At 44.2% G+C, this 22,734-nt stretch overlaps 1 protein-coding gene across 1 annotated transcript in view; it reads right to left on the minus strand.

The window, feature by feature from the left end:
• Positions 1-4,612: 4,612 nt before the first annotated feature.
• Positions 4,613-22,734, minus strand: part of slc49a4 (solute carrier family 49 member 4) — a 221,850-nt gene continuing 203,728 nt past the window's right edge. Inside the window, 2 exon segments of the mRNA XM_084309797.1 lie at positions 4,613-6,804; positions 6,807-6,824. Coding sequence (XP_084165923.1) covers positions 6,710-6,804; positions 6,807-6,824 — 113 coding nt within the window. The 3' untranslated portion in view covers positions 4,613-6,709.

Raw genomic sequence — 22,734 nt, forward strand, 5'->3', positions numbered from 1 at the left:
AGAAGGGAGAAATGCAGACACTACAAAAATTAAAGGAGAAATTTGGACTAGAAAACAGGGACCACTTCAGATATATACAGGTTAGAGACTACTACAACAAAGAAATAAGGGGGGCCAAAGACGAGGAACAGAATGGAATAATAAAGATGATAGTATGGGCATACGAAGGGGGGCAAGGAAGAGTAATATCAGCAATATACCGGGCTATAATGACCAGCAAGGGACACACGACCGATTACATAAGGGAGAAATGGGAGAGAGAGCTAGAGATAGAAATAACAGGGAAGGAATGGGGGAACATATGCGAGGTACAACATTCAACAACAGGATCGAGAATATGGAAAGAATTTGGATGGAAAAACATAATCAGATTCTTTATAACCCCAGAGCTGAAGGGAAAATATGCACCAACACAAAAAGCATGCTGGAGGATGTGTGGGAAGGAGGGGGCAAATCACACGCACATATTCTGGGGATGTCAGAAGCTGAAGGGGTATTGGGAGGAGATAGGGGAAGCAATGATCAGAATATTAGGATACGGGATACCACAAACAGGACTGGTGCTTTACTTAGGAGACCTGACACACGAGGGAATACAAGGGGGGGACAAATATTTAATAAAGATAATGTTGATAGCGGCCAGAAAAGCAATAACGAGACTGTGGTATAAGGAAGACCCACCGACGATAGCAAAATGGGTAGGAATAGTGGAAGAAATACAGGATATGGAAAGGATAACACACATGCTGAGGTTACAGGAAGAGAAATTTGGGGAAAGATGGGGAAAGTGGGAGGATTATAAAAGGAACGAGAACGACATCACAGAGGAAGAACCAAATGCAACACAAGAGAGCGAAGGGTAAAGGAGGAAAGATGTTCAAGCAGGGTCTATGAACCCATGTCACACACCTGTACTTTAGTTAATATTATCTATTTTGTTTTTGGGATATTACAAGTGCTGAATGCTTTTATACCTTATTATTTATGTCTGTTTAACGGTGTGATATTAAATATTCAGGGATGATGTGGTTTGTGTATGGGTGAAACAAAAGGCAAAGTGAAAGTTAATAAACAAGAAAAAAAAAAAGAAAGGACGAAGGAGAAGGGAAGAAAGAAACTCAAGGAGGGTCTCTGGACCCAGATCACACATACAAACCTTAGTCAGCATTTATTGTCTTTGAGTAGGAATTACCTGTTTATGCCTGTTTAAGGGAGATACACAATCAGCCTTTGTATCAAATACCTAGAAAACAACAGTAGGGGAACCAGACAACTAACCATGTGATACCCATGTAAATATTTATGTGCACTGTTTTTTCTTTTTGTTTTTATTGTGATACTAGTCTCTTCATTTTTTATTATTTATTTTTTGTAAGTGCTGTCTGTCTAAATAAATGTTAATAAAAAATTTAAGTTTAAAAAAAAAAAAGAACATAGATAGAGGGGTCTCACGCCCTTGGGGTGGGCCGCTGAGCACGGTCCAAATGGGACCGTCTGGGTGGCGCCCTCTTTTCATGTTTTAGATCGACACGCATACCTACCCCCTCTCCTGGAGTGGGCATGTCGGCGTGGTTAGGACACGGGACTGGTCTGGTCACGCTGGTCTAGGTCAGTTAACCCGTTGTCCGCCGGGGATGCAGATCTGCTGTTCTGGTACCCTGAGGGACTTGTGCTTTTTTCGGGGGGAAAAATGCCGGGTCGGTCCGGGTGTCACAGGGTTAGGCGTTATGGAGACCCTTTGTTGGGTACATGTTGTACTCTGCACTATCGTAATGGCTTACGGCCATACCAACCTGTACACGCCCGATCTCGTCCGATCTGGGAAGCTAAGCAGGTTCGGTCCTGGTTAGTACTTGGTTGGGAGACCGCCTGGGAATACCAAGTGCGGTGTGCTTAGGGCTGGTTCTCCATTCTTTTCGCTCCTCTCTCACGCGTGGTGAAGAGGGGGCTGTTGGGGTGGTCTTGGACCTCCTCTGGTAACCCTGTGCTTCCCGTGCCGCCGGGCCCGGTCCGAAGTAAAGTTTTGTTGATACCGTAGGCCTGGGATAACCCTTTTTTGAAAACTGAAACACTTGTACTGCAGTATAGCCGGTGTATACCCGCAGGTGTGTTTTGGAGTTTTTTCTTGAGGGGTTATAGGAACAACCACCGTCTGTACGGAGAGGTGCCCCTGCACGTTCATGACGTCTGCCAATCATGTCAGCCTTCTCTGCCTCGACCCCTCTGGGTGGTTTTTTTTTAATGGAGGCTTCGTCATGGTGATCAACAACGCCAGCATACGCCCCTTCCGCCGGGGGGGCTGTTTTCAGCTGACTCCTTTGGCGCCTGTCTCGTCCGCAGTGCTCCAGGCTCAGGTTACAGCCTGTTGCCTGGTTTCCCCGGTGCGCTGCCTGCTTCCGTTGGTTAACCTTTTGAGTGCTTACGGCCATGCTGACTGCCTGTTCTGCAGGGTCAGTGTGCCAGGCGGTGTGCTATTGGGGGGAAAGGGCCCGCTCTTGGAGGGGCCTTATCCGAATACGCTGGCGATGTGGGGGGTGGTGTCACTAAGTGACCACCTGGTGGGGTCTTGATGCCTGGCGTCATTGACCTCTCCGGGCCCCCTTTTTCCAGGGGATCCAGTCCCTTCAGTGGGTCTGGGTCTTCCTTCGCGCTCCGCTGCTACGGCCTTGCCACGGGGTTGGGTTTGCTCTTGACCCCGTGATTTTGGGGGCAGTGACGAGGTTGTTCCTTCCATTCGTTCCCGGGTGGCATGCGGGTTGTGCGTGTGTGTAGTCGTGGGGTCAAGCCACGGTCTGCTCACCCTGTGCGTTGAGTTGCTTGAGTGCCTCTTCGCACGGTCGGATCCGTCGCCCTCCCGTGAACCTCCAATAGAGGGGGTATCCTCCATTAGGGAGGGTCGGGGGGGCTCGGTCCTTCCCGGTCTGATGGTTGTGGGGGGCCTCAGCGGGGTACATTTGTCGGGCTATGGCTCCCGCTCAGCCCCTGTCATGCAGACAGGTGCTGAGCAAGCCATAACGACATAGAACGAAGGGTTATGTATATAACCCAGTTCTATGAGTTATGGTGCGCTCAGCACCTGGACGCCGCTGCGGCCCTTGATTTTTCATTGTGGTGAAATTTGTTGGGAAGGAGATGAGTGTGTGGCCCCACCCCTGCTTATGTAGGTAAGCGGATGGGGGTGTGGTCAGATGAATGCTGGCATGTAAAGGTACATGGTGGACGTTTTTATTCAGTGTATATACGCTGAAGCGAGATATATGCAGACAGGTGCTGAGCGCACCATAACTCATAGAACTGGGTTATATACATAACCCTTCGTTTTTATTCCCTTTTAAAACCAATCTCTGACTTCAGGAGCTCCTCATCCACCACACGACACGGGCGGAGGTCAGGTCGAGATGCCTGCCAAGCCTGAATGCCACAGGTTCAAAGGTCAGGAACGGAGTGTCTCCACTGAGAGATGGTGAAATCAATCATAGCATCTGCCTTATTCTCACACACACAGAGGAACACACAGCCAGCAAGGCCGACTGGAAAGGCAGCTCTGGAGTCGAGCTGTCTCCTCCGTTGCATGCACACAGGCCCCAGAGGACGGCGCATTGGCCCACAGCGGACCATGAGCTCATTCGCAGCTGGGAGGGGAAAGGCTGTTTGGGGGCGGCCAGGCAGTACAGTACATAGGGACTATATGCAGGCTTAAAAACAATGAGGTCATGCCCGTTCATCCCGATTTGTTTAGTGAAAACAGAACTGGGGGGGGGGGGGGGGGGGGGCTGGATGTTTCCTGGAAAAGTGTGTGCTAGTTGCTCCCTTAGCCTGAGGACTGTGTGTTAGAACTCATAACTCTGTATGATAGCATGTACGTATATATATATTATATTCTTACCGTATATACGTCTATCCACATCTGTCTGTACATAACTGCATATAATCCTTTTTACATGTCTATAGATACTATATCTATATATATCCATGTACATATTAATATTACAACTCTGTACTGAAAAACATTGTCAATTACAGGGCTGTGAGGTCATGGAATAACCTTCCAAGTAACATTTGTTCCATCAGTGGAAAGGCATGTTTTAAGAAAATACTCAGAATCCACCTATTCTTTAGTCTAAAATAGAATGAACATGATTGTCTTATTTTTTCTGTCTTTGAATTTTTTAATAATAAAAAAAAAATGTATATGACCAATGAAACAGATTTAATCTTTTTGTTATTAGGATTATGGATTGCTTGATTATGTATGTGTTTATGTTTTATGTTTTATGTTTGTGTGTATGTCTGTCTTGGACCCCAGGAAGACTAGCTCGACGTCAAGGTGTCCAACTAATGGGGATCATCAAACAAACAAATAAACAACCATACACCCATACAGTAGTAATTTATATATCTTATACCCAGCTTAATCACCTGTACATTGTATATTACTATTGCACTTTACGGTTACATTTGCACTCTGGTTGGATGCCAAACTTCTTTTAGTTGTACTGTACTTGTGCTGTATATAATGACAATAAATGTGAATCTAATCTAATGTTATAGAAAACCTTCCCCCCATTCATTCACCAACAGACCAACAGCAGACAATGTTATTCTTAAAATGTTCATTTTAATTAATAAGGTGCTGAAAAGTATTTTTTTGGACAGTCATACTGTACATGTACTTAAGTTTCTTTTTTCCTTTCTTCTTTCAACTGAACAAGTACATTTAGAACCCCAAGCCCAGGAAAGCACAGAGCATGAGAATGTGAGCACAGAACAGCTATTTTAAGGCTACACGTACAGTACACGTACAGTACACTCACAGGCTAGTCACAGTGTCCCGGGCAGGGGGGGAAGGAGGACCTGACGCACAGCCTCAGGGTAATTAAGGCAACATGTCACAAGGTAAAAGATGACAATTTCTGTACACAAGGACAGTATAAAAAGAAATAATAATAATAATAACAAAAGGAAAACAGGCGAGTGTCAGGATAAACAGCCCCCTCTCCCTCAAAAGGAAAACTAATTAAAACATTCCCAACAGTTCCTGTATGTGACACGAGTGAAGAGGTTTGACAGACACGAAACAGACGAGACAGAAGGTTGGCGATGTCAGTCCCAGTGGAATTATACACAGTGGCAGTGTGTGTGGCTGAGTGTGTGTGTGGCAGTGTGTGTTTGTGTGTGTGTGTAGAAGTCCGTCCAGAGCAGGGGCTGAGATTAGTAGGAGTTCCACTCTTCAGCAGAAGTCAGTTTTCTTTCCGGCCCCGCAGGGATAGTTCCTTCCCCTACTCCCTCCTTATGTTTTGGCAGTAGTTGTTCATTTAAGAGCAGCGACTCCTGCTGGTGAACGTTGTGCATCGCACATAGAGCGGCTCGGCAGTTCAAACGTGCCCTCTGCCCGTCGCTCCCTGATGAAGACTATAGGCGTCGAACCGCTGGCTGAAATAAATTATTTATATATCAAGGTTACCAAGTGTGTGACTCCTTTCCTTCTTTAAAGTATTGTACACTAAAATAAGCCATTTCCTGCGTATCCGTCTGTCATGTTTCATCGTTAGAATCTCTACTTGTCTCCAGTATGATAATAACCTGTTTTAGTGTTCTTAACCCTCGAATAAATATCTGTTTTAATAACTGTCTACTGCAGGACATAAAAAAACGTCATCCTAATCAAGTTTAAGATTAAAAAGCTTCCGTAAAACACCACCATTAACTGTACACAGTAAAAGCCTACGAGTAGTGGGACCCGCCCCAGACACACCCTTGAAGATAGAGGGATGATCTACGTCATCATTAGAAACAGTCAGGGGTGTGTCTGTAGTGTGGGGGGTGTCCAACCAGTCTGCAACATGGCATCCGATCATTTAACAGTCTTGCATATTAATGAGTTCCACAGTGAGTTAAAATAAATACGAGCGTCAGGCATATCTCCAAATGACAGGCAATATCGTAGGTCACTTAACAGTGTACGGTCGGGTAAGCCCCTCCTACCTGACCACGGTCCGCAGTTCTGAGTGGCCAGGAGGTCCCTTCTTAGCTCTGACTCAGCACAGCCAGGCCCGCTGATTGGCTGATGAAGCTTTCCGATAAATAAATCATGGTCTACTTCCTTCTTAGGAGTGGTGTTGCCACTAAATGCTGATCAGGAATCAGTTTGCCGTCCCAAACCAGCCCTAACCAGTGCAGAGCAGAGGACAGAAACTGTCACCGGACCAACTTCTGAGGATTAGCGCCAACTTGCCACTACAAGGAGGGGGGGGTGGTCATCCAAGAGAATGGCCACAGGAGGGCGATACTGAGCACTTTAACTATGTCATCGCCTGTAAACAACCGTCCCTCATGCCATGATTGGGTAAAATCAAACCGTTCCCAAATGTTTGTTTCAATACAAACATAGTTTGACATTTTATAAAAACAAACATAAATGCATAAAAGAACCATCTGCTGCAGAGTTGGTCACATATAAAGTAGTAAAACGTCAACATTTTGAAACTCTTCCAGCTAACCGGGCCTCGTCTTCTCCTCTCATTGGCTGTACAATGAACAACGCATCATCAACTGTTGTCGAATACACATTTACACCATGAACCCGAGAGAGAGAGCAGAGCGACTGGCTTCTTCTCCCTTTGTGTTTGTCCTCTCCCTTTGTGCAGTGTCTTTAGGTTTCGGTCCACCGTGTCTCCGCCGCTCGCCGTGTCTCTCGTCTCCGAGAGGCTCAGACCGACACGAAGACGTCCAGGTAGAGGCGGTCATACGACTCCCTGAAGAACAGGATGAGCACCAGGCTGAAGAGGCAGGAGCCCGTCAAACCCAGTTCAGCCAGGAGAGGTCTGGAGACGGGGAGAAGGGGGAGAGAGAGAGAGAGAGAGAGAGAGAGAGAAGAGAGAGAGAGAGAGAGAGAGAGAGAGAGAGAGAGAGAGAGAGAGAGAGAGAGAGAGAGAGAGAGAGAGAGAGAGAGAGAGAGAGAGAGAGAGAGAGAGAGAGAGAGAGAGAGAGAGAGAGAGAGGAGAGAGAGAGAGAGAGAGGAGACATGAGTAAATGGACTGCATCTATCTATATAGCGCTTTTATCGAAAGAGTTTCACAACTCGTGCCTCACATTCACTCACACCGATGGTGGAGGCAACCGTGCAAAGGTGCCGACCTGCTCAATCGGGAGCAGTTGGGGGTTAAGTGTCTTGCTCAAGGACACTTCGACACACTGCCAGGAGGAGCCGGAATCGAACCGGGTACCTTACGATTACCAGACGACCGCTCTACCTCAGTCGCCCCCCCCCCACAGCGAGAAAGTGAGAGAGAGAGGATAGAGAGAGAGAGATAGTGAGAGAGAGATAGAGAGAGAGAGACAGAGAGTGAGAGAGAGACAGAGAGAGAGACAGAGAAGAGGAGAGAGAGGAGAGAGAGAGAGAGAGAGAGAGAGAGAGAGAGAGAGAGAGAGAGAGAGAGAGAAGAGAGAGAGAGAAGAGGAGAGTTCTCTGTAATGTCATGGTGTGCATGCAATCAAGAGGCAGAAAGCTAAGGTGGACCATCACAAACAGGTTACATTTAAATATACGTTTTCTGCAGTACATTTGCACAAGTCCTTTCGGTGGGGAACAAGGAAGAGTCTGGTAATTGCTCATCATTCCTGAGAACTAAGTATTGAGGTAATGGATACAGTCTGAGACAGAGCTACCACACACACCTCCCTCTCTATGTAGTTCATTCTCAACATTACTCAAGTACTAACGAGACCTCACAATGCTGCAGTAGCTGTTAAGACTTTCCAACACTGTTTATTGGCCCCTGACTGCTTGTGCACTCAGTGAAGTTGTAAACAATGTTGGTAATGTTGATGTTGGTAAACAGGATGGAAGCCAGTCTATTATGCATCATTAAAACTGGAAGTTGAAAGCAACATCATGTTTAAAGCTTGTGTGGTTAAAGCGGGGGTTTCTTAAACTAAAGGTCGGAGAGCCAAAATGGGTCACGTCGCGTGACTGGTCCCCATGGACCCCCAACCTGAGTACTAAGCTACTAAAATGGGATATTGTAGAGTTTTTAATGGAAGGGTACTCAGGTTGGACCCCCAACCTGTGTAGTAAGTACTGGGGCAGAGAATGTGAGCACAGCACAGGTCTTTTAAGGCTACATGTACAGTACAGTACAGTACAGTACACAGCTAGTCACAGTGTCCTGGGCAGAGGAGAGGAGGACCTGACGCACAGCCTCAGGGTAATTAAGGCAACATGTCACGAGGTAAAAGACAAGCATTTATGTACAAGGACAGTATATTTAAAAAAAATTAAATTATCAAAAGAAACAGGCGTGCGTCAGGATAAACAGCCCCCTCTCCCTCAAAAGGAAAACAAATGAAAACATTCCCTGTGCGACACGACTGACTGAAGAGGTTTGACTGACACGAAACAGAGAGACGGAAAGATACAGAGGTCACGGGGAGAAGTCAGTCCCAGCGGAACTATGCAGATAAGTGACAGGTGTGTGCGTGCGCGTGTGCGTGTGTGTGTGTGTGTGCGCGCGTGCGCGTGTTAGTTAAGTCCGTCCAGAGCAGGGGCCGAGGTTAATAGGAGTTCCACTCTTCAGCAGAAGTCACCCCTCTGGGATAGTTGCTTCCCCTACTAGAGAGTTTGTTTTGATTGAGAGTGGTTCATCATAGATCCGCTATCAACTCTATCTTTAATCTTTCAAAATGTTCAGTTGCTATCGCTATTAGCTCTATCTTTAATCTTTCAAAATGTACAGTTGCTATTGCATGCACTCATCTGTGTTTCACCACACACATGAGTGCATGCTTACCAACTGTCCGTCTGCAACACTACTATCACCAACATCTAAGAAGGGAGATCCCCCCTTGAATGGCCCTTCTAAGGTTTCTCTCCTCCACACTGCCTGTGGAGCTTTTTTCCCTATTGTTAGGTTTTAGTGAGTTTTTCCTTACCTTCGCGTGGGGTATGTCTGGGAGTGCTTGCATTCTTTCATTTATTTGCATTCATCTAAAAATGTTTGGACCTTATGGTGTTCTTGTTCTGTTCTTGACTTATTGTTATGTTTTCTTCTTGACTTGTTTAAAGAAGACGTGTACGGCCCATGGGGACATTAACGTGTGTTGTCGGGCCCTATAAATAAATTTGATTTGATTTGATCTGCATGATTCTCATTTGCAGAAGGACAATAGTGCGTGTGTGCGTGCATGCGCGCGCACGCACGCGTGTGTGTAATGGTTAAGTTCATCCAGAGCAGGAGCTGAGGTTAGCTTAGAGTTCCACTCTTCAGCAGAAGTCAGTTTATTTTCCCCTCAGGGGAGAACAACGAATTATTAATGCAATGGGCAGTCGGAGCGAGAGCATTAAGAACCAACAGAAGAGAAGTGCACCCCTACCACACACACCTTCCTCTTACAGGTAATGTAGTCAATCTTCAACATTACTCAAGCACTAACAAGACCTCACAATCCAGCATTAGCCGTTAAGCCTTTGCAACACTGTTTACTGGCCCCTGACTTCGTGCAGACTTAGTGAAGATGGTAAACAAGAAGCCGATCTATTATGCATCATTAAAACTGGAAGTTGAAAGCAACATCATGTTTAAAGCTTGTGTGGTTTAACTAAAGCGGGGTTTCTTAAACTATAGGTCGGGGACCCAAAATGGGTCACGTGACTGTTCCTCATGGACCCCCAACCTGAGTACTAAGCTACTAAAAATGGGATATTGTACCGTTTTTAATGGAAGGGTATTGAGATACATTTCTGCCTTTCTACTATCGGTATACCGTGCAACACTAGATCCAACACATTCTTGGTGCATGAAACCTTTAACGATGCCTAGTTTCAACATCATTAACTGTTCCACATTGTACCGGGTTTGAATGCAGCCTACCATCTCGTTTGGGTAAAGAGTGAAATCTTTCCCCCGAGATCAATAAAACTATTCTAATCTGCGCAATTCCTATTCCTCGCTCCTGTATGTCAACCTAATACAGACAACACAGTTTGACTACAATCAAATCATAATAAGCATATGCTCAGCCAATGGTTAGTTAAAAACTCAAAAGTCTCAAACGGAAAGAATAATCAGGTTGGGATTGGATGCTTGAATTGTTGGCTCCTATTTAAGGAGAGTAGCCATTTTGAATGAAAAACGCAGACGCCATTCTGACAGGCGTTTATCCATCAAACCATCAACCAACAAACGCCATCGTGTGCACACAGGGTTTGGCTACAATTTGAGTGGTTGTTTGTTCTACCAATTGAAAGTATCATCTGGGACTTTTACTTTTTGTGAGGGAAGTGGCAAGACAGATCATAATTTTGGCGATACCTCTCCAGTCCCGTTTGCCTAGGTCCTCTGGGCTCTAACATCTGGTCCTCCGTTAGAAACCTCAGAGTGATCTTTGATAGTGCCTTTAAATTCACTAAACAGGTCAGTTCAGTGGTTAAGAACAGCTTTTTACAAGTTAGAACCCTAGCAAAGACTATCTAGGACACTCTCTCCTATCTCTCCCAGAGAGACCTGGAGAGAGTGATCCACGCCTTCATAACAACTCGGCTGGATTACTGCAATGCTCTTTATACTGGCATTGATCAGGCATCACTCCACCGCCTACAGCTCATCCAAAATGCGGCTGCCCGACTCCTCACGAGCACTAACAAACGTGAGCACTCTAATCACTCAATCACTAATCACTAATCACTCAAATGGACTTCACATATTTCACTTAAACATAAACAGCTTGAAACCCAAACTGGCTGAAATCAGACATTTGTTTTTAAACGGTAAGGCTAATATATTATGTTTCACAGAAACAAAACTTGACTCATCTGTTCAGGATCCAGAGATAGAAATCGAGGACTATTCAATCGTCAGGAGGGATAGGAACCAGTATGGAGGTGGTGTCTGTGTGTATATACACAAAGATACCAAATTCAGCAACCGTACTGACCTTAACCATGACGAGATTGAAACTGTATGGATTGAAATCTTATTTGAAAGGGCAAAATCAGTACTAATAGGCACAATCTATAGACCACCAGAACACAGTGGCTTCTATGACTCACTTGATGGATGCTTAACTGGGGTGGAGGGCGTAGAAAAAATCCTTATTGGGGACTGGAACACGGACATGCTACGTAAAGCAGCACCCGTCTTCAAGGCCTTCAGTAGGCTTTGTGATCTGCACGGCCTCAGCCAGCTAATCACCCAACCCACAAGGGTGTGTGAATCAACTCAGACTACCATTGACCTCATCCTGACCTCCGACAAGTCCATGATCTCCAATAAAGGGGTTATAGCATGCGGGTTAAGTGATCATTATATGATATTCTGTACCCGCAAAAAGCTAAAGCAAAATGCTGGCTGTCACAAAACAGTCACATCTAGAGACCTCAAAACCTACTCTAGCGAGGCCTTTAACCTTGAACTGAAGAGCCTGGACTGGTCAGATGAACTCAATGGTACACTGGTTGAAGAAACCTGGCTTGGCTTCAAAACCAAATTCTCAACAATACTAAACAACATGGCCCCCCTAAGAACCACCAGGGTAAAAAATCGCGCTGAGCCGTGGATGCACACTGAAATACTGACCGCTATGAAAGCCAGAGACAAAAAATTCTCTGAATTTCGTAAAAGTCAGTCAAAGCTTACCAAAAGCACGAGCAGTGAACTCCAAGCCCACGTGACTGAACTCAAACTAGAAAGAAACAGACTAAGAAATGACGTAAACTCCATGATAAAAACTGCAAAAAAAAATTTCATCAATGACAAAACTGAGGAAAACAAAAATAAACCACGTGAACTTTGGAAATTACTCAATAATCAACTAGGCTGCAGTAAAAAACTTAGAACCAGGTTCTCAAACATAAACATGTTTGACACGTCCCCAAGGACTTCAAAATTGCGAGAGTAACACCCCTGCACAAAAAGGGCAGCAAATTAGACCCGGGTAACTACCGCCCTGTTTCTATCCTTACATCCATCTCGAAAGTCATGGAAAAAATAGTATACGAACAGATCGAAAAGTACCTCGCGGAAAAAAATCTAATCTACGAATTCCAATCTGGCTTCAGAACATCCCACTCCACTGACACATGCCTTCTCTACTTGAATGACCACATCAAACAAGAGGTGGACGCGGGCAAATACTGCGGCATGGTCATGCTGGACCTACAAAAGGCCTTCGACACTGTCAATCACACCATTCTGATTGACAAGCTAAAAGCAATTGGTTTTGATAGTTTATCAGTGAGCTGGATACAATCCTACCTGGAGGGGAGGGAACAGATGGTGGAAGTAAACGGTACCCTATCCCCCCCCTCACAGTGAGCTGTGGTGTTCCACAAGGAAGCATACTAGGACCGCTACTATTCCTAATTTATGCAAATGACATGTCGTCAGCTTGTGACTGCAACTTGTTCCTGTTTGCGGACGACTCAGCCCTGCTGGTCTCTGACAAGAACAAGTTACAGGTTGAAAAAGCCCTCAGCTCGGAACTAGGCAAAATCTGCATATGGCTCGCCGACAACAAACTATCATTACACATGGGCAAAACAGAGTCCATTCTCTTCGGTTCAAATAACAAACTCAGCAAGACTGACGGCTTCTCGGTTACAGTGGGTGACAATATTGTCACAAGGAAAGATGAAATTACCTACCTGGGTTCCATCCTAGAGGCTAATCTTTCCTGTGACAAAATGGCATCCAATGTAATAAAAAAAGTCAACCAACGAACGCGATTCTTGTACCGGATCTCCTCTCTGGTAAACAAGAATACCCTGAAGACTCTAGCAGGAGCACTCATTCAAGGGTACTACGACTATGCTTGCACCTCATGGTACCAAAGCACCTCAAAGGCACTAAAAAACAAATTACAAACATCTCAAAACAAGCTAGTCAGACTACTACTTGACCTGACTCCTAGAACCCACCTCACCCCTGCCCACTTTGACAACCTAGGATGGCTTAGAGTAGACGACAGAGTACAGCAACTTGCAATGGGCCTGGTCTACAAGATACACTACGCGACCAAGGTACCCATGTACATGTCAAAATACTTCCCAAAGGTCAGTGAATACCACGATCACAACACCAGAGGGAGCTCCACAAATCATGTAAAACCCAGATTCGGCTCAAACAAGGGACTAAACACGTTTCGCAATTATGCCACATCAATGTGGAACGCCCTGCCTAAAGCTGTAAAGGAATGTGAATCACTACCCACCTTCAAAAACACTCTCAAAAAACACCTACGTGAGACTGCAATTCGAAACTGGCCCCTACAAATGTCCTAACCTAGTTGTACAGTAAATGACCAAGTAAGGCTTTGTCAACATTCCAATGTACAGTGTAAAATGTGTGTGTGTCCCCTACCCAACCCCCCCCCCCCCCCCCCCACCTCCAATGTACAGCCCTCACCCAACCCACCCAACCCCACCCCACCAACCTCCTCCAATGTACAGTTTCTACGCCAAATGTATATACACTCCTTTTCTGGACACTTTTGTATCACAAACAGTACTGTATTTGCAAATCTGATATGTCATAAATGTATAGATGTAGCAGTACTGTCTATCTGTATGTCATGTATGTCATATATGTTATGATGAATTGAAAATGGGGGACCCTGGTGTAAACAAGACGAAAGTCTTTCTCTGGTCTGCATCCCCTTAACAATTGTATGTATTGAGATGTACTGTACTGTACCCATTCTGCAATCTGTTAATAAACTTTTCAATCAATCAATCAATCAACATAAAGACGGACAACACGCTCATCACAGACAAACTGTATGTAGCCAATTACTTAAACACTTTCTTCACAAACATAGCCACAACACTGGTAAACAAACTACCCTCCCACTCAGGGCAGTATGGGGTAGAACACATAGTAGCATACTACAAGAACCTAGGCATCCACAAAGACGATTTCAAACTGGAAATGGTAACTACAGATGAGGTACTCAATAAACTGAGCGCCCTCCAACCGAACAAGGCCACTGGCCATGACAACATCCCCTCCAAATTCCTTAGAGACTCAGCAGCCGCCATCACCCCAGTCATCACACACATAATAAACCTCTCCATAAAACAGGGACACGTCCCCAAGGACTTCAAAATAGCGAGAGTAACACCCCTGCACAAAAAGGGCAGCAAATTAGACCCAGGCAACTACCGCCCTGTTTCTATCCTTACATCCATCTCGAAAGTCATGGAAAAAATAGTATACGAACAGGTCGAAAAGTACCTTACGGATTAAAATCTAATCTACGAATTCCAATCTGGCTTCAGAACATCCCACTCCACTGACACATGCCTTCTCTATTTGAACGACCACATCAAGCAAGAGGTGGACGCGGGCAAATACTGCGGCATGGTCATGCTAGACCTACAAAAGGCCTTCGACACTGTCAATCACACCATTCTGATTGACAAACTAAAAGCAATTGGTTTTGATAGTTTATCAGTGAGCTGGATACAATCCTACCTGGAGGGGAGAGAACAGATGGTGGAGGTAAACGGTACCCTATCCCCCCCCCCTCACAGTGAACTGTGGTGTTCCACAAGGAAGCATACTAGGACCACTACTGTTCCTAATTCATGCAAATGACATGTCGTCAGCTTGTGACTGCAACTTGTTCCTGTTTGCGGACGACTCAGCCCTGCTGGTCTCTGACAAGAACAAGTTACAGGTTGAAAAAACCCTCAGCTCGGAACTAGGCAAAATCTGCATATGGCTCGCCGACAACAAACTATCATTACACATGGGCAAAACAGAGTCCATTCTCTTCGGTTCAAATAACAAACTCAGCAAGACCGACGGCTTCTCAGTTACAGTGGGTGACAATATTGTCACAAGGAAAGATGAAATTACCTACCTGGGTTCCATCCTAGAGGCTAATCTTTCCTGTGACAAAATGGCATCCAATGTAATAAAAAAAGTCAATCAACGAACTAGATTCTTGTACCGGATCTCCTCCCTGGTAAACAAGAATACCCTGAAGACTCTGGCAGGAGCACTCATTCAAGGGTACTACGACTATGCTTGCACCTCATGGTACCAAAGCACCTCAAAGGCACTAAAAACCAAATTACAAACATCTCAAAACAAACTAGTCAGACTACTGCTTGACCTGACTCCTAGAACCCACCTCACCCCTGCACACTTTGCCAACCTAGGGTGGCTTAGAGTAGACGACAGAGTACAGCAACTTGCAATGGGCCTGGTCTACAAGATACACTACACGACCAAGGTACCCATGTACATGTCAAAATACTTCCCAAAGGTCAGTGAATACCACGATCACAACACCAGAGGGAGCTCAACAAATCATGTAAAACCCAGATTCGGCTCAAACAAGGAACTAAACACGTTTCGCAATTATGCCACAACAATGTGGAACGCCCTACCCAAAGCTGTAAAGGAATGTGAATCACTACCCACCTTCAAAAACACTCTCAAAGAACACCTACGGGAGACTGCAATTCAAAACTGGCCCCTACAAATGTCCTAACCCAGTTGTACAATAAATACCAAGCATGGCTTTGTCAGTATTCCAATGTACCCAACCCCCACCCCCCCCCCCCCCCCCCCCACCTCCAATGTACAGCCCCACCCAACCCCACCCCACCTACCCAACCTCCTCCAATGTACAGTTTCTATGTCAAATGTAGGTCAGTATTCCAATGTACAGTGTGTGTCCCCCCCCCCCCCGCCAATGTACAGCCCCACCCCACCTACCCAACCTCCCCCAATGCACAGTTTCTATGTCAAATGTATATACACTCTTTTTCTGGATTTTTTTAGTATCACAAACAGTACTGTATTTGAAAATCTGGTATGTCATAAATGTATAGATGTAGCAGTACTGTCTATCTGTATGTCGTGTGTGTCATATGATGAATTGAAAATGGAGGACCATGATGGAAACAAGACGAAAGTCTTTCTCAGGTCTGCATCCTCTTAACAATTGTATGTATTGAGCTGTACGGTATCTGCAGGTTTAGCCCAGTCATATTTAATGCTTTTTAAGACTTTTTAATGCCACTCAGAATTAAATTTAATACCAATTTCACAATAACAAAATGACAAAAATCATGCAATGACACCAATTAGTTTAAGTTTAGAGACACATTGGTCCAAAGATGTTTATTAAAACATAACTTGGAAACTTAAAAATCTTGAACTTAAGGAGTAACTGGATTGGATGAATTTCAACAAAGGGGTGACCAAACATAAATAGCAAATATAACTAAATATACCAGGGGCCAAGCAGCAAGTGCAACAGCCACTGTCAGAACACATAACTATTACCAATGGGGGACCCTGATGGAAACAAGACAAACGTCTTTCTCAGGTCTGCATCCCCTTAACAATTGTATGTATTGAGCCGTACTGTATTGTACCCATTCTGCAATCTGTTAAATAAAGTTTTCATTCATTCATTCACACACCCTCCCCAGGGTATCAAAAAAGTCAACCAACAAACAAGATTCTTGTGCCGGATCTCCTCTCTGGTAAACAAGAATAGTAATACCCTGAAGACTCCAACAGGAGCACTCATTCAAGGGTACTACGACTATGCTTGCACCTCATGGTACCAAAGCACCTCAAAGGCCCTAAAAACAAGATTACAAACATCACAAAACAAACTGGTCAGACTACTGCTTAACCTCACTCCTAAAACCCACTTTACCCCTGCCCACATTCAAAACCACTCTTAAAGAGCACCTACGGGGGGGGTGGGGAGCTCCAGTAGCTCACCGCGTACCTCGAACGCTATTTCGGCGTCTGGGACAACCGTGCGCGTCACGGATCTGGGGTACACGAGTTCGACTCCCGGACTCGCTGTATTTTCTCAGAGTGTCTTTCCCCCCATCTATACCCCATTCAACCTGTTTCTGTCGGTCATACTTGACCAGAAAAAGCGATAAACGCGAAAAGAACCAGCTGACTGGTCAACGTTTAAAAAAAAAAAAAGAGCACCTACGGGAGGCTGCAATTAGAAACTGGGCACCGTAAATGTCCAAACCCCCCCCACCCCCCCTCCTAATGTACAGTCTCCTCCCCATCATATATTTTCTGTTAGGATCTCTGGGTAACAGTACTGTATATTTGCATATCGTATATGTCACAATTGTAACACTACAGTACTATATAGTATACCTGTATGTCATGTATGTCCCTATGCCATAAATGTCATGTATGTTGAGTATGTCATAAATGTCATGTCACTATAATTGAAAATGGGGGACCCTGATGTAAACAAGACACACGTCTTTCTCTGGTCTGCATCCCCTTAACAATTGTGTGTATTGAGCCGTACTGTATTGTACCCATTCTGCAATCTGTTAAATAAATTCATTCATTCATCCAGTTGTTTTGTTTTTGTGGTTTTGGTTGAATGAATACTTTGTTTAACAGATTGCAGAATGGGTACAATACAGTATGGCTCAATACACACAATTGTTAAGGGGATGCAGACCAGAGAAAGACGTTTGTCTTGTTTACATCAGGGTCCCCCATTTTCAATTCATAGTGACATTTATGACATACTCAACATACATGACATTTATGGCATAGGGACATACAGGTATATTATAGTACTGTACCGTTACATTTGTGACATATACGATATGCAAATATACAGTACCGTTACCCATAGATCCTAACATACATGGGAGGATACTGTACGTCATTAGGAGGGGGTGGGTGGGAGGAAAAAATACATAGTGGGTGAAGATCTCATTGAACATAAACACAAACGTGTCCTTGTTTACATCCGTGAATAGATTATTTTCAAGTTAAGACCTCAGCTTCAAGCTTTGGCGTGGAGCCGAATGTTATCCGGACTTCTGTTGGTGCAGATGTTATAGTCCTACCTGAGATGGCGCAGCTGGTGTGGAGGCAGGGGCCGAAAATAAATGCGAAATAGTAGTTTGCAGGCGGTTTTTGCAGAACGCTCAGCATGTGCGACGCGACTGCTCTTTTTTTTTTGCAGCAGGGCTTGTAATGGTCTTTGACTGGGACCAACCATCGCGCAAACAGTGGATTGTCGAGCCAGTTCTCGTTAAATTGGCACTTAGTTTCCCATATTAACGAGTGCAAATGCTAAACTAAACTAAACGTAACGTTAGCGTTATCGCTTCGCCTTGCTAACGTTAGCTAGACTCCGTTGCCGAAATGGTTCCCCGGCCAACACATTACACAAGGAGTTGTGTTGGTTCCGCCCCATTCCGGTCTGCGTGATTCTACAATGAAAAGTCAAACTTTATCTCCCGTTATAGTTTTCCCCCAGATTTCATAATAAAACATAAGATGACATGGGATTTTATCTTTCCTTTCTATGGCATTTTTAAGACCTCTGAAAATGGATTTAAGACATTTTAAGACAAACTAAGGCCTTAATAATTGATAAACAAATTTAAGACCTTTTAAGACTTTTTAAGGATCCGCGGACACCCTTACTGTACTGTACCCATTCTGCAATCTGTTAATAAACTTTTCAATCAATCAATCAATCAGCACATCACCCCAGTCCTGGCCTCACTCCACTGGCTCCCCGTCCATTACCGCATTGATTTTAAACTATCTTTAACAGTTTTTAAATCCCTAAATGGCCTGGCCCCACAGTACCTGACCGAGCTCTTGTGGCTCCACACCCCAACCAGAGCCCTAAGGTCAGAACCAGAGGGGACAGAGCCTTTTCCATAGCCTCCCCTTCCACACCAAGTCAGCCCAGACCCAGATGTCCCGACTAAAGACTCACCTATTCTCCCTGGCCTTTGACCAGAGCTGAGCCTGCCTCCTAGGTCGTTACTTTTAGTCCTTTCATGCCTTATTTCTGTAATCTGCTGCACTTTCCTTTCTTTTATTCTTCTTTTATTTTGTATTTCTATCTGAACCCCTGCACTTATTTGTATTTGCACCATTATATTTAGTATATGTATTGTATATGTATTTCTTGCTCTATGCTCTCACAACTGTTGTAAATGTGCTATACAAATAAACTTGATTATGATGAACAGTTGTGATTGGAGGATCGAGAATAGAAGGCAGGGTTTGAGATACTTGAGATGCTTTTTTTGGGTAACGCTTGTTAGTTATTTCTTGGAAAATGTTAAGCACATCTCTGGCATCACAATAATGCACACAAATATGCTTTGGTCTCTAATGAGCGGGAGATTGAAAGAGGTTAATTTGCAGAAGGACGATAGTGTGCGCGCGCGTGTGTGTCTGTGAAACGCAAATGCTCTGATTAATTCAATCCATGGATCAACCAATAAACCTGGGTTCCAGAAGAACAGCTCCTAAACTCCAAAGCAGCTGACAGTGCATGGCTGTGTTTCACCAGCTGACAGTGCATGACTGTGTTTCTTAAAATGAAATATTAGCAACAGCAGTGAAAGGTAATGGGAGGGAGAATGAAGTAAGTGTGAATAATTCATGAATATGGTAGTATCAGGCCTAATGGCTAATCAATAGAAACCCTCAGCTATACCATGACGAGAAGAGCCCACACTCTCCATCACCATTCTGAATAATTCACCCAAACGTATTATCACTGACCTCCACTTGAACCTAAACACCATTCAAATGAAGCGGTTCTATTTGCCCGGTCCTGTTCAAGCTCCACTGACAACATGTGATCAAGCTGTACAACAGAGTGCTGGATCTGAAGAACAAGTAGAAGAATAATGGTCTCTCTCTCTCCCCCTCTCTCTCCCTCTCTCTCCCCCAGATATAATAAAATGCTTCAACCGCCCTCTTTCTGCTATTATTGGGAAGCTAGTTCTGTATTCTGATGATAAGATAAGATAAGATATTCCTTTATTAATCCCCTTGGGGAAATTCCAGCGACACACACATACAGCTCATCGTCTCATTAATAATAATAACAACATCACAATCATAAAATGTTTACATTAACAACGGCACAGCATAAATTCACACAGACATGTACATTTGTTGATACATGTCATCTACAGAATGCCTGAGACGCCATATGCGATAGTCAGGCTGCATCAACAACTGAGTAGTTCAGGGTTAGAAATTAACATTTTTTTTCAAGGGCTTTTTTTGCCCCCCTTAATTGATTTTCGGGGGCTTTTTTTTGTATTTCGGGGGCACTGAATTTTTATGATAAACGGTAGGGGTGGGACGGTTCACAAAATGGACGGTTTGGTTCGTATCACGATTTTGGGGTCACGGTTTTCAGTTCGATATACGTAAATTTGTATTACACTCAAATCTAAACATGCTTCTCATTTATTAAAAATAAAATAAAAGGTTCACAGTGTTTACAGCCTTAAATAATGTTTGGCACACAAAGACCGAACTGACTGAAAAATATAGGCTACATTTGTCAAAGTATTAATTAACTTAGTGCAAACAAACAATATGCTCAGCCAGCACTAGACTTTCCTTTCTTTAATTAATATAAACACACAAAAACAATGTCAACCATGTTTAAATTCCCTGATTGTCAGTTCTTAATGGAAAGATTCGTTTTCTGCTTGAAATTATTATGTTTCTGTCTACATTTATTTAGACTAACATTATTTAAATATTGAGTGCAACTGTGGTGGATCCAATGTACAGTTTCTACGCCAAATGTATATACACTCTTTTTCTGGACACTTTTGTATCACAAACAGTACTGTATTTGCAAATCTGATATGTCATAAATGTATAGATGTAGCAGTACTGTCTATCTGTATGTCATGTATGTCATTATGTTATGATGAATTGAAAATGGAGGACCCTGATGTAAACAAGACGAAAGTCTTTCTCTGGTCTGCATCCCCTTAACAATTGTATGTATTGAGCTGTACTGTACCCATTCTGCAATCTGTTAATAAACTTTTCAATCAATCAATCAATCAATCAATCAATCAATCAATCAATCAATCGATTACGTAATTCGGTGAGTTGGAACTATCTATGGGTTGGCGCCGGGTCCCCACGGACATTTTAGCGTGTGGCACCTTCAGCTCCGGTCACGTTAGGACATCAACAAGCAGGAGTTAGTAAAACACAGTTGTATGTTAGCCTTCTTGGATGTTGAATAAACGCCTATCATTGTCTTTAAACACCCCGCCTCTCCGACTCCCATTTCCTCCTATGCTAGCTAGTAGCTACGGTAACATTTCATTGACTGTACAGTAGTAGCTTGCGGGCTGCGTCGGGCTACCATAGTTAAAACGTGCGCTGTGTTTACAAACTGCTAACGATATGGCAAGATGTGTGTAGGCCTATGTAATGTTAATGGCTATGTTTTTAAAGTCGTAATGAAGATTGGGCGGCTAGGTGGTGTAGTGGGCAAGGCACTCGCCACCAGTGTGGAGACGCTGGGTTCGCGTGTTCGAATCCAGCTCTCCACATTGTTTTCAGTTTAGCTGGTCGTCCGCAGTAATACACATTGGCCGTATTACGGGGAGGGAAACTGAAGGGTGGGGATCGGGCGTTGTGAACAAGCGACTCCTACAAGTCGGTTGGTGCGCCTGCGCAGTAGAATCAGGAAGTGTCGGGGGCAGCGTGAGCCTCCCACGCGTTACTCCTCGACACTGAGAGATCGAGCTGCGCAGGTGAAAAGATGCGACTGCTGTTACCTCAAGTACCGGAGGGGACTTGTGCTATGTATGACTTAGTCCACATTGCAGCCGGCTTGTGGGAGGCAAGAAACAGCGTTCGTGACAGGGGAGGGTTGAATTGGATGATACGAAATTGGGATGGGAGAAAATATAGAAAAATGGGAGAAAAAGTGGATCAAAAAAAAAAATCGTAATGAAGATTGATTTATATTGTGCGTGCCATTTTTACACAAACTGACTAGCAACGGGCTGCAGTGCTGCTGCTGCTGCTGCTGCCTGCAGCCAGTGCAGAACACCGGCTCCCCGGGCTCCGCCAAATGATTTTTTTTATTTGCGCGTCATCTGAACCGTACGATACACAGACGATCCATTACCGGATAAATATATATATATATATAATTAGTAAACTGTCTGGGGCATTAAGTGCCCCCCTTAACTGATTTTCGAGGGCATTTTGTCCATTTTCAAGGGCATTATGCCCCAAGCCCCCGTTAATTTCGAACCCTGGAGTAGTTAAACAAAGTGTCGATATATGACCCCAGAAAAGGTGTTGGTCGACAGCAGACAGCAGGACGGTGGCCATGGAAGTCGGAATCCGCTAAGGAGTGTGTAACAACTCACCTGCCGAATCAACTAGCCCTGAAAATGGATGGCGCTGGAGCGTCGGGCCCATGTATATATATATATAAAACAGAGGATATGGAGAGGGCTTCAGCGTTCTTATTTTGTTTCAGGTAGGTGCTCTTTGGATTAAATCCGGGGTAGGATTCGCTTATAAAAGAAAGGTTGAGATCCAAGGCAGCTCTACAATTTTTTAAAAAGCCTTTATTTAGTGGCTTACATTATTTAGAAAAATCTTTTTTAAAAGTCTGACATGTTTCGGCCTACATGGCCTTCTTCAGGGTGTTGCTCAATTTTATGTTGGTCGTACGATACGCCGCCTACTTGATCGACTGGCAGATCATAAATATGCTATCAAAACTAACAACATGGATTATGCAATGGCTAAACATATTCATGAAGTTCACCATAGTACCTCTGCTTTATTTACAGCTATCGGAATTGACAGTGTTCCACTCACGTCCAGAGGAGGTAATAGACAAAGAATTTTAAACCAGAAAGAAAGTCGCTGGATCGATAGACTACAGGCCACCTCACTC

Source organism: Notolepis coatsorum, assembly GCF_963971535.1.
Source record: "Notolepis coatsorum genome assembly, chromosome: 3".
Classification (NCBI taxonomy): Eukaryota; Metazoa; Chordata; class Actinopteri; order Aulopiformes; family Paralepididae; genus Notolepis; species Notolepis coatsorum.